Genomic DNA, 13,940 nt, shown 5'->3' with positions numbered 1-13,940 from the left:
CCCGGAGGCGCCGCCTCGCCTCTTTCCGCCAGCGCCCGCAGGACCCGGATGAGAGCTCACCACTGGGGGTCCCCGGGAAGTCGCGGAGCCTTCGGAGGTGGCGGATGCGGCTGTGAGCTGGCGGGGGAGGTGCGCCAGTGTCCTCGGAGCTCGCCCGCGGACTCCCCACCCCGTTCTGCGCCCTTTGCCCTTCCCCGCATCCAGTCCTCTTTCTTCCGTTGCTCCAGGAGCCCTCGGGGCTGTTCCTCCTTTTGGAACGGGAAGGACTGCGGAGGCCTAGAGAGGGAAGGGAGACGACCGCTATTCGTGCACATCCCAGACTAGAACCTTGCCTGCCTTCCTTTCACTCTCTCAGTTCCTCCAGATCCAGCTGGTGCCCTCGCCTGACGTTAGAACGACCACCGGCTCACCTCCTCCCTTTTGCGCGTTGATTCTTCAGACTTCGAAAGGCCCACTGGTCTGCTTGCCCAACGTGATTGGTGCCCCTATTACTCTACAAATTCGAACCTCAAACACAAAACCAACATTTCTCCGTAGGGAACCTTAATGAGCCAGGAGGGCAGTCAGCCCTGCAGCCTCCAGGGTGCCCCACATCAAACAGGCTCCCCGGGAACAAGAGGAGAACCACATAGCTTGGCACACTAGCAGAATGCCAGAGAGGAGCCAACCCCCATTTTACAGATGGGGAAGCTGAGGCTTAGGGAGGAATTGGTTTACCTAAGACCCTCCCCCCAACCCCAAGTAGGCTGAGGCAGAGCTATGTTGATTCTTCCTATTGTGCACCCACACAGAGGCCAACACGCGGCTGAACCAGGCTGAACTGAGGAAAGCTAGAACGTCATCGTGGTTTACGTCTTGCCCTTGCCACAGCAGAGACTCTGCCTGACTTTGGAGGCACGGAATTATCAGTAGTAAACACACACTCCTGGTAGAAAAACTAGACATGGATTTAGATCCTGGCTCCTACCTGTATGACCTTGGACAGGTCCCTAGAGCTCTCTGAGTCTGTTTGCCAGAAGTAAAATGGGTCACAAACCTGGCTAGCTCCCCCCATTCCCTGCCCTTTTGGTGCCAAGGACAGTGAGGGCAAGCGTGTGAAGAGCTTTGTTAACTTTTTCACTGCATGTGATGCCCGTGTAAAAGACAGTTATTCTGAGGATCACTGTTCTTTAGTGATGAAGTGGGTGCTGTTCCTGGGCATAAAGGCAGCCCTGTGCTTGACATGGATTGATCTGTCTTCTGGCAGCCAAGTGCAGGCGTGAACCTTGGTCAACCCCACACTCTTCTCCATCCGTAGCCCACGTACTAGAGTTTGGACTTGGACCGAAGTCTGGGGCAGCTCCCTAATTACTAGGGCGCTTAAGCGTGATTGTGCCAGTCGGCTGTGAGTGCCTTCTGCAGCTTGTACCATTACCCACTCCTGCAGGTGCTGCTGCTGCCTCCACTGTACTCAGACCCGGGTAGCACAAGATTGTCCATCCTCCAGCAGTTCAGTGCAACGGTGTGAACTAAGCCTGTTTCAGAGCCTCCCCACCATGGTGAGTCATACAGGGCCGGGGTAGGGGAATGGCAGCATGGTCTCAAAGCAGGATCCCAGCCTTGGGCATGCTAGAGCTTCTTACACCTTGACTGAGAGATGCTGCTGCCTCCTGAGGCTCACAGGTGAAGAGAGAGGGTCCTCTCTCCCAGGGCCTGATCCCTGCTTTTCTTCATTTCCTGGAGGCCACTGGTCCCAGCCAGGCCTGGGGCTGCAGCCTCTTGAGTCCCTTCAGAGCCCTTGTGCCCCCTATCTGGGTCTTGCATTCAAAGTGAAACAGTAACAGTTACCTGCTCTGTAATAGATACTGTACCAGTCACAGAAGGAACCATGAAGAATGATCATGTGACTGTTCCTAACCTTGGGGCTTATGTGGGCCGGTCTGGAGCTGGGATCTACAGTGTGGGAGGCTGGCCATGTCCCTGGGCTTTGCTCCAGGCCCACTGATTTGAATCAAAACAAGCCTTGAACATATCTGGATTCAAATTTCAGCCTGCCACTGACCAGCTGCATGACCTTTTGCAGAAGATTTGACCTCTCTGAGCCTCTTTTTCTTCATCTGCATTACAAGGCAAATTAAGGCCTACCTCTAGTGGTTGTGTGGTGTTGATCAAGCAGAGTCCTGGAGGCCTCACCTGACTTCCTTTCCTTTTCCATCCTCTCAGGCCACTGAAACCAGGGATAGCACTGGTCCCTAAACCCTCCTCTGGCTCTGGCAGAGGGATTGTTGAAAATCTCAGGCAAGACAGATTATCAAGATGGGGAGCAGGCCACTTTCTTGGAGGGTAGTGGTGCTGGAGGCTGGGCTTGGAGTGAGGCCAACTCACAACTTCATTGTATGTTCCAGTCCCTGATAGGCTCTGAGAGCCACAAGCCCATGCCCTTTCTAGGGCAACCTCTGTCACCCTCCACCTCCGTCACCCTCCACCTCCCTCCAGCCCCTCGAGAAAGCAGCATGATATGGCCAAAAGTGAACCAGCTTTGGAGCCAGGCAGACCTGGACACCTGCTGGCTGTGTGACCTTGGGCAAAATCGTTTAACTGTGCCTCAGTTGCCTCACTGGGCTCATCTTTCCTCCATAGGGTTGTTGGGAAGTTTGTTTTTGGTTTTTGTTTTTTTGTTTTTTGAGACGGAGTTTTGCTCTTGTTGCCCAGGCTGGAGTGCAATGGCGCAGTCTTGGCTCACCGCATCCTCTGCCTCCCAGGTTCAAGTGATTCTCCTGCCTCAGCCTCCTGAGTTGCTGGAATTACAGCCATGCACCACCACGCCCAGCTAACTTTGTATTTTTAGTAGAAATGGGGTTTCTCCATGTTGGTCAGGCTGGTCTTGAACTCCCAACCTCAGGTAATCCGCCCACCTCGGCCTTCCAAAGTGCTGGGATTACAGGCATGAGCTACCACATCCGGCTTGTTGGGAAGATTAAATGAGACATGCTCAAAAACACTTAGAACTGAGCCTGGCGCTTAGTCACTGCTCGGCAAATGGAACCAATCTTATTCTTCTTCTCGCTCCCTACAGACCTAGGCTACTCTGAAGCAGGTGGCTTAGCCCTGGCCCTAGCTGGGTGCAGGACAGGTTGGCAGGGAGGCAGCAGAGCCAAATTTTGTACAAAGGAGCTGGTGCTAGCCGGATCAGGAAGAAGCCACAGCCAGAAGTTCACCTTGCCAGGCCCTGGCTCAGCTGCAGGTTCCCACTGGGCCACCAGGTGGCGGTGGGAGCCCAGCCCTCTGAGTCCAGGTTGCGCCCCAGTCTCTGTCTTCAGGACAAAACCAGGGGCTACAGCCCTTGTTCAGGCTTTTCACAGCCTGTTTGAAAAAGGGAGTCGCTTCCTGTGATTGAGTTTCCACTATATCACGGGCATATACTCTGTTCTAGTAAATCCCTATTTTACAGAGGAAGAATTATAGCTCCCAACAACGATGTTATTTTCCCTGAGTTCCGGCAGCTAATCAGAGGCAGAAGTGGGATTTGAACCCAAGTCCCTGTAACAGCAGAGCTCAAGCCATGCCCCATTCTGGCCCCCACGCTACTCACTTCTGTCTGCACCCCGTATCCACTCAGCCAAGCCTGGTGGTGCTGCTCTGCAACCCTCCACCAGCCTGCCCACAACCCCTCCTGAGGCTGCCTGTGGCCAGCCCTCTCCTCCTCACCCCTCCCTGCTGGTCAACCATGCTTCCTGGCACCACCACACTATTCACTCATCCAGGCCTTGGCTTATGCTCCCCCTCTGGCTGGAAGAGCCTCCCTTTTCCCTCCCCCGATACCTCCTGCCCCCTTTTGCCTACCCCGGTCCTGCTTATCCTTCACAGAGACCTCCAGGCCCCTCAGGAGGCTGCGGCCCCTCCTCCATGCTCCCATGGTGCACGTGCTCTCCTCGCATAGCGGTGCCTACCACACATGGTTGTGACCTCTGCTGTGTTTCCCCTGAGGGCAGGAATAGCGTTGTTATCTCTTTTTTTATTTCTGAGATGGAGTCTCACTCTCACCCAGGCTGGAGTGCAGTGGCACGATGACAGCTCACTGCAGCCATGACCTCCCAGGTTCAAGCGATCCTCCCACCTCAGCATTCCCAGTAGTGGGACTCTAGGCATGCACCACTATGCCTGGATCATTTTTCATATTTTTTGTAGAGATGGAGTCTCATGTTGCCTAGGCCAGTCTCAAAGTCTTGGGCTCAAGCGATCTGCCTGCCTCAGCCTCCCAAAGTGCTGGGATTACAGTCATGAGCCACCGCACCTGGGCTGTTATCTCTACACACTGTCTAGCGCTGGGCCTGGCATGCCAAGAGGCTGGGGAAATGTTTGTCCCACATTGGAGCACCAGGGAGCAGCGGTGGCTGTGAAACCTGCTCAGCTCCTCCCCCAGCATTGGAGCCTCAGCCTGGGGCTTTTCTTCCTTTTGACAGAAGAAGGTGTTGGGCCCCAGTTTTATTAAAATATTTTACACTGCAGACAACAACTCCCCCATTTTCTTTGTATTGCAGCCATTTTTTCAGAATAAATTGAAGGTATGGTGCAAGACACTTCATAAATTAGGTACTGAATAGAAAGTCACACATTATTGAAAACTCACAGAAATACCCACCTGTCACCCAACTCAAGGAAGTCCTGCGCTCCTGGAGTTTGTAGGTGGATGCAGGAGAGGGGTCTACACAACAGCAGTGTGGCTGGGCAGGATGGGGGTGTCTGTGCTGACCACACTCTGACATCCTTCTCACTCCTCCCCTGCAGACCTCCAAGAAGCTGGTGAACTCGGTGGCTGGCTGTGCTGATGACGCCCTTGCTGGCCTGGTGGCCTGCAACCCCAACCTGCAGCTCCTGCAGGGCCACCGCGTGGCCCTCCGTTCTGACCTGGACAGCCTCAAGGGCCGGGTGGCACTGCTGTCGGGTGGGGGCTCTGGCCATGAGCCTGCCCATGCTGGTGAGTACCCTGGGGTGGGGCAGGGGGTACTGGTGGAGTGGACAGGGCCTCCTGTGAGATCCTCAGTGCTGCCACGAGGTGCAGGACGGAGCCCAACCCAGAGTCAGGAACTGGGGCCGCTTCCCACTCTCCCACTCCCTCCGGCTGGGATCAGGGGCCCATCACGGCCTCTCTGAATCTGTTTCGACATCTACAAAACTATGAAGTTGGGCCAAACAATCCCTCAAGTCCTTCTAGCTCTGAGAGTTGGTGAGTCCATGAATCTTCTGGACCCTCCAGGCCCAGCAGACCCACCCCCTCTTCCGTGAAGGCTTCCTGACTCTTCCAGCCTAGAGCAGCGCCCCTCTTCTGAATTCCCACCTGCCGTGTCCCACACCTGGAGCCAGGGATGCGAACTCTCCTTCAGGGCTGCTGGAGGGCAGGGACTAGGATGCGCATCATTTGTCCCCTTCCTGTCTTCCTTCAGCAAAATCCATTCATTTGGCAAACACTCATGAGCCCATTGTGTACCTGGCACTGTACTGGGCACTAGGGATACAGCAATGAAGCAGACAGGCAAGGTCCCTGCCCTCGTGGAGCTTTTATTCTACTTAGGGGAGATAGACAATAGCCAGGTAAACACGAAAGGAAATGAGATCATTTCAAAGGGTGCTAAGTGACTTAGTATAGACAGTAAAACAGGGCAAAGGAACAGTGAGTCCCTGGGGAGGGAGTTGGTGACTGCTTCAGGCTGGGAGGTCGCAGAAGGCCTCTCTAAGGTGCCTCCTAAGAAGGAGTCAGCCATTTGAAGACCTGGGGGATCTTTGAGCACCAAGCACACAGTAGGGCTCACCAAACCATGACCCCCGGAGCATGGGAAGCCCCAGTGACTATAGGCGCAAGTCCCACCTGCCATGCTCACTCTACCCCTTCCACCTCCAGGTTTCATAGGGAAGGGGATGCTGACCGGGGTCATCGCAGGAGCCGTATTCACCTCCCCAGCAGTGGGCAGCATCCTGGCAGCCATCAGGGCAGTGGCCCAGGCTGGCACAGGTAAGCCTGGCATGCAGGAGGGGCTGCGGCGGGGAGGGCACAGTAAGGGTGCTGAGCCCTGCCGGCTGCTCCCGCAGTGGGGACCCTCCTCATCGTGAAGAACTACACTGGGGATCGGCTCAACTTCGGCCTGGCCAGGGAGCAGGCCCGGGCTGAAGGCATCCCGGTGGAGATGGTGGTGATCGGGGATGACAGCGCCTTCACCATCCTGAAGAAGGCAGGCCGGCGGGGGCTGTGTGGCACGGTGCTTATACACAAGGTAGGCTTCCACTGGGGACACAGAGACTGGCCAGCCCCTTCCAGCCTTCCCTTGCCTGGCAGCACCCTGTAACTGGACCTTTCCAGCCCTTCCCCAAGAAGCTACTTCTTTTTCTCCAGTGTTCCCTGATCTCAGAAGGCCCCGCCATCCCCTCAGCTACCTAAGCCCAGATACAGGCATTTTCCCAGACTCGTGCCCTTCTCGTCTCCACACCCAATCAATTGCCCAGTTCTGGCGCTTCTACTCCCAAATGTATATAACACACATCCTCCTCAGACCCTGCCCTCCTGCTTTGCCTTGGTTCGGGGGTCATCTGCTCATGCCTAATGGCTGCAGCCACCACCTCACTGGGCTCCCCTGCTGCTTCCTGCCTTCTGGTCTTGCTCATCCATTCTTCACACGACTGCCAGAGGTGTCTTTTTAAAATGTGTATCTGACTAGGTTCATCCACTGAAAGCCTTCTTGGGTCTTGGAATCAACACAAGCCCTCACCCCAGCTCCCTGACTCCCCACCTTCATCTCCCATCATCCCTGCCTTCCTCTTTTTAAATTTTCTTTTATTTATTTATTTTTTAATTTATTTTTCTTTTGAGACAGAGTCTTACTCTGTTGCCCAGGTTGGAATGCAGTGGCGCAATCTTGGCTCACTGCAGTCTCCGCCGCCCAGGTTTAAGCGATTCTCCTTCCTCAGCCTCCCCAGTAGCTGGGATTACAGGCGCCTGCCACCACGCCCGGCTAATTTTTGTAGTTTTAGTAGAGATGGGGTTTTACCATGTTGGCCAGGCTGATCTCGAACTCCTGACCTCAAATGATCTGCCCTCCTCGGCCTCCCAAAGTGCTGGGATGACAAGCGTGAGCCACCGTACCCTGCCATCATTGCCTTACTCTTACGGTCCATTCACGCCAGCTCCTGTACCTGCCAGGCTGTGGGTCATCTCTGGCTTTGCTTATGCAGTGTCTGTGGCCTGGAAAATTCTTTTCTTGTCCTGCCTCCTTTTGGCCTGGCTAACTCCTACCATTCTGCAGAGGCCCAACTCTGATGTCTCCCCACCTGGAAGGCTCTCCCTGATCTCCATCTCCCCAGTACCCTGAGCTGGCTGGCAGCCCCTCCTAGTGTAATTGTAATTACCACCTCACATAAATTTTCCATCTGTGCGTGTCTGCTTCCCTAGCCTCTCTCCAGGCTGTGAGTTCTTGAAGGTGGGGACTGTGACTTAGTTGCCTTTTTTCCTTTTCAGCATATGCTAGATGCTTGGTAAAAATTGACTGGATGGATGGATGGATAGATGGGTAAAGTGACCCACAATAGCAAGGCTATGGCAGAGAGAACTCTGGAACTCTAGAGTTGGGAAACTGGCCACCCACTGGCTGTGTGACATTGGACAAGTCACCTCCCCTCTCTGGGTCCATTTCCCCATTTGTAAAGTCTCTTCTGACTCCAACAGACTAGAATTTTTGAAGATTTCTGGCAGGTACAATGTGAATGGCGGGAGTTTGCTCTTCTGCCCTAAATGTGATGGGCCAGGTTGAGTGTGGAAATCGTAAGAGGTTCCCCCTTCCCAACAAGAAACTCACCCCCTGCCTGTCTTCTACCCCACGTGGTACAGTGATACCCGCCCCGCTGGGGCTTTTAACTCTGTGTGGCTGCAGGTGGCAGGTGCTCTGGCTGAGGCAGGTGTGGGGCTGGAGGAGATCACAAAGCGGGTGAACGTGGTCGCCAAGGCCATGGGTGAGTGCCGGCCTGGGAGTTGGGCAGGAGAGTGGGGAAGGTTGGGACATCCCCGGGATGAGGAGCAGGTTCCTGTTGGCTGCCTAGCGGTGCTCCCCAGGTTATTTCCCAGGGGTCTAGGGAAGGTATCCCTGGGGGAGCTCCTGGGGACTGGTGGCCTTGGGTACCATGGCTGAGGTGGAGAGTCCGGCAGCTTTCCCAGAGAAGAGGGTGTCTGTGGGCAGGGCTTCTGAGATGCTGCTGCCGCCCTTCCTGATGCCCAGTGCTGAGAGTGGAACAGTCATCCCTTCATGCCTTGTTTCTCATAGGTACCCTGGGGGTGAGCTTATCCTCCTGCAGCGTCCCTGGTTCCAAACCCACCTTCGAGCTCTCGGCCGATGAGGTGGAGCTGGGCCTGGGTAAGCTTGTGGCCGCCCATCCCAGCCCTGCCTGCCCCTTAGCCCTGGACTTTGCCCACCTTGTATATCCTGAGAGCCATCAACCTGCTCCTCTCCCCAGGTGGTCTTAGCATTTTTACTTGGGCATTTGAGGCCCAGCCTGGCCCAACCTACCTGATTCCTACCGGCTTTGCCGTCTATACCCAGGGCTCTGGCCATGTGGAGCTCTGTACGCTGCCCACCTCCTTGCCTTTGCCGACCATTCCCAGGTCCTCCTGTCCCTGCCAGAATACACCCTTCTTTCAAGGGCTCTTCAAAGATCCCCTGGCTGCAAAGCTTTCTGCTTCCTCCCCTGTGCTTCCACCCTGACTACCTCCAGTTAAATCTGTCTCCACCACCAAGCCACGAGCTCCCAGAGAACAGAGACCATGTTTTTCATTATTCTGTCCCTTTCCATCCCCGACTCCCGCCCACTTACTGTGTGAGTCCAGCACTGTGTGTGTCCTTGATAAAAACGATGAGCAAATCCCCAGGCCCTGAGTGGGTCAGCAGTGACCACGTCTATCCGCAGGGATCCACGGGGAAGCTGGTGTGCGCCGGATAAAGGTAAGTGGTCGCCCTGGTGCAGGCCACCCTAAGGCCAAGGCCTCCCAGATGTAGCTCATTCCTGGCTCCCTGTGACAGATGGCAACTGCTGATGAGATTGTGAAACTCATGCTCGACCACATGACAGACACCACCAATGCGTCCCATGTGCCTGTGCAGCCCGGTGGGTAGCCTCTCGCCCACGTCTCCCAACCCTTCCTACACCTCTGGGCAGGAGACGCCCAGAGGGTCTCACCTGGGGTGTCATGTCTACCCACAGGCTCTTCAGTTGTGATGATGGTCAACAACCTGGGTGGCCTGTCATTCCTGGAATTGGGCATCATAGCCGATGCTGCCGTTCGCTCCCTGGGTGAGCCATGCACTGGGAAGGGGAGCCTGCAGCCCTCTGGAAAGGGCTGAGGGAGGGCCTTGTGATGGCAGAGAACACGGACTGTGCATCGGATAAGTCTGAGTTAAATCGTCTCTCTGCCACCTAATTGCTGGATACCTTGAGCCTCTGTTTATTTTCTTGTCTGCAAATTTGGGGTAATAATAATGGTACCTGCATTATACCGTTGTTGTGAGGATTCAGTGAGATTAAACATATGTAAGGCACTCCACACAGCACCCAGCACCTGGCACGAACTGAGTAAATGAGACCTGTAATTGCTCATCCGCCGTGAAGTAGGGGACACCTCCAGGGAACATGGTCATTTGTGGGGTTGAGGGATGCCTGCCAGGAGGAAATCAGGCCATCCCCGTCCTGACCTCAGTGCCCCAGCTTGCAAGGTCCTTGCTTTTCTGTTGTTTTGTTTCTTTCCCTGATGCCCATTTTTCCTTTCTGGACCGCCATGCTCTGGTATTGTAGAGGGCCGCGGGGTGAAGATTGCCCGTGCCCTGGTGGGCACCTTCATGTCAGCACTGGAGATGCCTGGCATTTCTCTCACCCTCCTGCTGGTGGATGAGCCTCTCCTGAAACTGATAGGTGAGACTTGGAACCTGGGGTCACCCAAGCCAGGGCTCCTTGTAGCTGGAAGGAGTCAGGGAGACTTGGAGACTCCATCAGGGCTGACCGTGACAATCAGGGCTCTGCAGCCTGTGAAGAAGGACCTTGCTGGGCTTCTCCAGCCTTCTCCAGCTGTCACTGGTACTAGGAGGAGTTGGTATTAGGATCCTCCTCAGATAGGCCTGACCCTTTTCCTAGGGACCCTCTCTCCATACCCCTGTACACAGTAGGCACTCAGTCCATGCTTGTTGAGGTGGACTCCCTTCCTCCAGGGCTGCTGAGGGAGCCAGTCCACCAGGGCCAGGATGGGGGGGTCCAAGCCCTGCTGAATTCCTGTTGGACAGCCATGTCTAAGAGAGTTATCTTGCTGCTCTTAGATGCTGAAACCACTGCAGTAGCCTGGCCTAACGTGGCCGCAGTCTCCATTACTGGGCGGAAGCGGAACCGGGTAGCCCCTGCCGAGCCCCAGGAGGCCCTTGATTCCACTGCTGTAGGAGGTACCAACTCCTGCCTCTGGGGAAGGGACAGGCTTCCCAAAGGATGCAGGGGTATGCAGTGGGGTGGGTAGGGGCCCTGGCACCCACATCTCCCACCCCAGTCAAGTGTGGTTGTGAGAAGGGCCTGGTGGGCCTGTTCTTCACCATCCTCCCTTTCTAGGCTCAGCCTCGAAGCGGATGGCGCTGGTGCTGGAACGGGTGTGCAGCACCCTCCTGGGCCTGGAGGAACACCTGAATGCCCTGGACCGGGCTGCTGGTGATGGCGACTGTGGCACCACCCACAGCCGTGCGGCCAGAGGTTGGTGCCAGGGACTTTTCCAAGTTAGGTCATCCACAAAACCCTAGCCCCCCTTCCACCTGTTGCCTTGAAGACAGGGACTTTTCTTTTTTTTTAAGAAGGAGTCTTACTCTGTCACCGGGCTGGAGTGTCCAATGGCGTGATCTTGGCTCCCTGCAGCCTCCGTCCCGCCGGGTTCAAGCAATTCTCCTGCTTCAGTCTCCCGACTAGCTGAGATTACAGGCGTGCGCAGCCACGCCTGGCTAATTTTTGTGTTTTTAGTGGAGGCAGGGTTCGCTATGTTGGCCAGGCTGCTCTCTAACTCCTGACCTCAAGCCATCGCTCACCTTGGCCTCCCAAAGTGCTGGGATTACAGGCATAAGCCACTGTACCTGGCCGACAGTGACCTTCTTAACAGCACAAATGTATGAGGTTATTATCTTAGAATTAAATGAAATCCTTCACAGTGAATAACTTAAAACTCAAGCAAAACATATTCTGTTGTCCTTATTTTTCTCAGTTTACCCAGACCAGTGAAAAGCTCTTAACTGTCCAGCATCATTCATTCAAGAAAAAGGTATTTGGTGTCTGCCATGGGGCAGGCACTGCTCTCAACTGTGGATACAGTAGTGAACAGAGCAGACAGAAATCACCGCCCTCATGGCTATGTTCTGGGTGGAAGACAGTCAACAAGATAAATCAGTAAAACAGAGGATGTTAGCACAAAGGGCTAAGGAGAAAAAAACCAAGCCAGGAAGCGGAGTACACAGTGTCAGGTGGAGGGGCTTTGAGGCAGGCCTCACCTCCCCAGGCCCCTTTCGGTTCTACAGTCCAGCCCCTCTCTAGACTGCACACTGAATGTGGAAAGGGATCTTGGGAAGCCTTCATTTCACCTCCCTGTCAGCCTTTTCCAGCCGTCATTGGTGCTGGCTGGAAGTCTGGCAGATGGAGGGAGGGTCTCTGAATTCCTCCCCGTCTCTCGGTGCCTGCAGCAATCCGGGAGTGGCTGAAGGAGGGCCCACCCCCTGCCAGCCCTGCCCAGCTGCTCTCCAAGTTGTCTGTCCTGCTCCTGGAGAAGATGGGAGGCTCATCTGGAGCGGTGGGTGCCTGGGGGCTGAAGGGCTGACAGGGAGGTAGGTGGGTGCCTGGGGGCTGAAGGGCTGACAGGGAGGTAGGTGGGTGCCTGGGGGCTGAAGGGCTGACAGGGAGGTAGGTGGGTGCCTGGGGGCTGAAGGGCTGACAGGGAGGTGGCTGGGCTGGCTGGGGTCCAGGCCAGCACCACATGCTCAGTGTTCTCATCCTCCCCAGCTCTATGGCCTGTTCCTGACTGCGGCTGCCCAGCCCCTCAAGGTCAAGACCAGCCTCCCAGCCTGGTCTGCTGCCATGGATGCCGGCCTGGAAGCCATGCAGAAGTGAGCCGGGGCCCTGTGCATCAGACCAGGGGTGGGCTGGGGGAGGTGGTTGGTGACATCTGCCCCCCGCCAGGCCCTAGCCCCACCCTCCGAGTGATTCCCTTGGTTCCCTATAGTGAGCCTCTTTCATTCTCTCCCTGCTAGGTATGGAAAGGCTGCCCCAGGGGACAGGACTATGGTGTGTACTCGGGCTGTGGCCCTAGACCTTTCTCCTTTTGAGCCTGTAAACCCTAAAGAGCACCCTCAGTTGCAGGGCCTGTGCTCAGCCCCCTCTCCCTCACCTTGTCCAGCTGGATTCTCTGTGGGCAGCAGGGCAGGAGCTCCAAGCCTGGAAGAGCCCAGGAGCCGATCTGTTGCAAGTCCTGACCAAAGCAGTCAAGGTGAGTGAGGCTGGGCCCAGCCACCCAGGGAGACAGGCTTCTAGCCACCAGACTCCTGTCTCCATGTGACCCTGAGCAAGTTAATAACCTTCCTGGATCACAGTTTCCTTCTCTGTACAATGGAGATGAGCACCTATCTCAGAAGGTGGTTATGTGGCTAAGGAAATATGTAGAGCCCTGCACACTGCCTGGGATGACAGGGCCTCAGTGAATGGTGACCCTTTTCCCTGCTGGAAGTAGATGAGAGGTAACTTTCCATTTGGTGACAGAGCAGAGGGTGCTGGCAGAGCCAGGGCAAGAGCATGCAGGGCCAGGCTGCATGGCAGAGACGTTCTGCCCATGGCAGGAAGGAGGAGGCTGATGGCCTGCCCTTGAACCTGCTCCCACACCCCATCCCCCAGAGTGCCGAAGCTGCAGCGGAGGCCACCAAGAATATGGAAGCTGGAGCCGGAAGAGCCAGTTATATCAGCTCAGCACGGCTGGAGCAGCCAGACCCCGGGGCAGTGGCAGCTGCTGCCATCCTCCGGGCCATCCTGGAGGTCTTGCAGAGCTAGGGTGTGTGACTGCCTCCCTTGGCCTCAGCTCCTCTCACTGCTGTGCTGAGGTGGCTTTTGTCACTTCTGCCTTCCAACCGTCACTTTCCCCTGGCCTGGCTCCATTGGCCCACCCTCTAAGTTGAGCAGGAAATCCTCCACCAAGCTTCCAGAACTACAGACAGCACCCAGAGCGAGCTGCAGTGGGTCCCCATGCCTCTCCAGCATGCCCTTTCCCTTTGTGAGAGGGTGGAGTCCCTGGGTCATGCCCTCCCCTGCCAGTTCTGGGCTTCAGAGATAAGGCATTTTCCTTGTGCAGCCTTTATCTGGCAATCCTAATTTGGTTTTAAGACTCTCTGTGAAATGCCTTCTGCACCTTAAGCCCAATGAGCATGGAAAAGAAAGTTAATAAACTATAATACATGCAAGCAAGAGAGCCACTGCCTCCTCTGAGGGACCTTTTCCCATGCATGTAAACAAAGGGGCCCACAGCCCTGGCTGCAGGCATCATGACCCATCTTCTACCAGGCAGATCTTTATTACCTGAGCCCCGAAATCAGTGTCTCCTCAGCTGGGCTGCTTCCACCGAGACCCCCGACCTGTCCCCTTTCCAGTACACACACCTGATTCATGTAAGAATGGTAGGTAGGCTTTTCTCAGCATCGAATTAACAATTCATTGGCTCCTTGGGAGTCAAATGGGCATTTGGGACACCAGAAGGAAAATAAATCATCATAGTCTAAGGTTCAGTTGTAGATCAGAAAATGCAGCCAGGCCGGGCATGGTGGCTCACACCTGCAATACCAGCACTTTGGGATCCCTTACACTCAGGAGTTCAAGACCAGCCTGGGCAACATGGTGAAACCCTGGCTCTACCAAAAAATACAAAATCAGCC

The 13,940-nt window shown here is 55.4% G+C and overlaps 2 protein-coding genes across 9 annotated transcripts in view; both read left to right on the top strand.

Moving 5' to 3' along the window:
- SDHAF2 (succinate dehydrogenase complex assembly factor 2) overlaps positions 1-13,940 on the top strand; it is a 183,472-nt gene that overhangs the window by 70,639 nt on the left and 98,893 nt on the right. The window lies entirely within an intron of this gene.
- Positions 16-13,478, top strand: TKFC (triokinase and FMN cyclase). Of its 7 annotated transcripts, none has more exons than XM_050756920.1 (19): positions 16-129; positions 792-911; positions 1,427-1,538; positions 4,768-4,957; positions 5,879-5,989; positions 6,067-6,248; positions 7,899-7,977; positions 8,286-8,375; positions 8,926-8,960; positions 9,039-9,123; positions 9,220-9,309; positions 9,808-9,924; positions 10,323-10,442; positions 10,603-10,740; positions 11,712-11,818; positions 12,028-12,131; positions 12,276-12,309; positions 12,422-12,511; positions 12,913-13,478. In XM_050756920.1, exons 3-19 carry the CDS (start codon positions 1,536-1,538, stop codon positions 13,063-13,065), a joined length of 1,728 nt encoding a protein of 575 aa, XP_050612877.1. In that variant the 5' UTR covers positions 16-129; positions 792-911; positions 1,427-1,535; the 3' UTR covers positions 13,066-13,478. The 7 variants fall into 7 exon arrangements, with proteins under 7 accessions (XP_050612877.1, XP_050612874.1, XP_050612881.1 ...); XM_050756924.1 differs by having other exon boundaries at positions 17-112; XM_050756919.1 differs by having other exon boundaries at positions 18-112; positions 228-911.

Source organism: Macaca thibetana, chromosome 14 (genome assembly GCF_024542745.1).
Source record: "Macaca thibetana thibetana isolate TM-01 chromosome 14, ASM2454274v1, whole genome shotgun sequence".
Classification (NCBI taxonomy): domain Eukaryota; kingdom Metazoa; phylum Chordata; class Mammalia; order Primates; family Cercopithecidae; genus Macaca; species Macaca thibetana.
This window is presented reverse-complemented; position numbering and strand designations above follow the sequence as displayed.

What these genes read in the sequence shown, in the direction of transcription:
- TKFC (XM_050756917.1), top strand. An exon ending in CGTGGTCGCCAAGGCCATGG is followed by an intron (nt 7,978 to 8,285) that starts GTGAGTGCCGGC and finishes TGTTTCTCATAG; the next exon opens with GTACCCTGGGGGTGAGCTTA. An exon ending in TGGGAGGCTCATCTGGAGCG is followed by an intron (nt 11,819 to 12,027) that starts GTGGGTGCCTGG and finishes CATCCTCCCCAG; the next exon opens with CTCTATGGCCTGTTCCTGAC.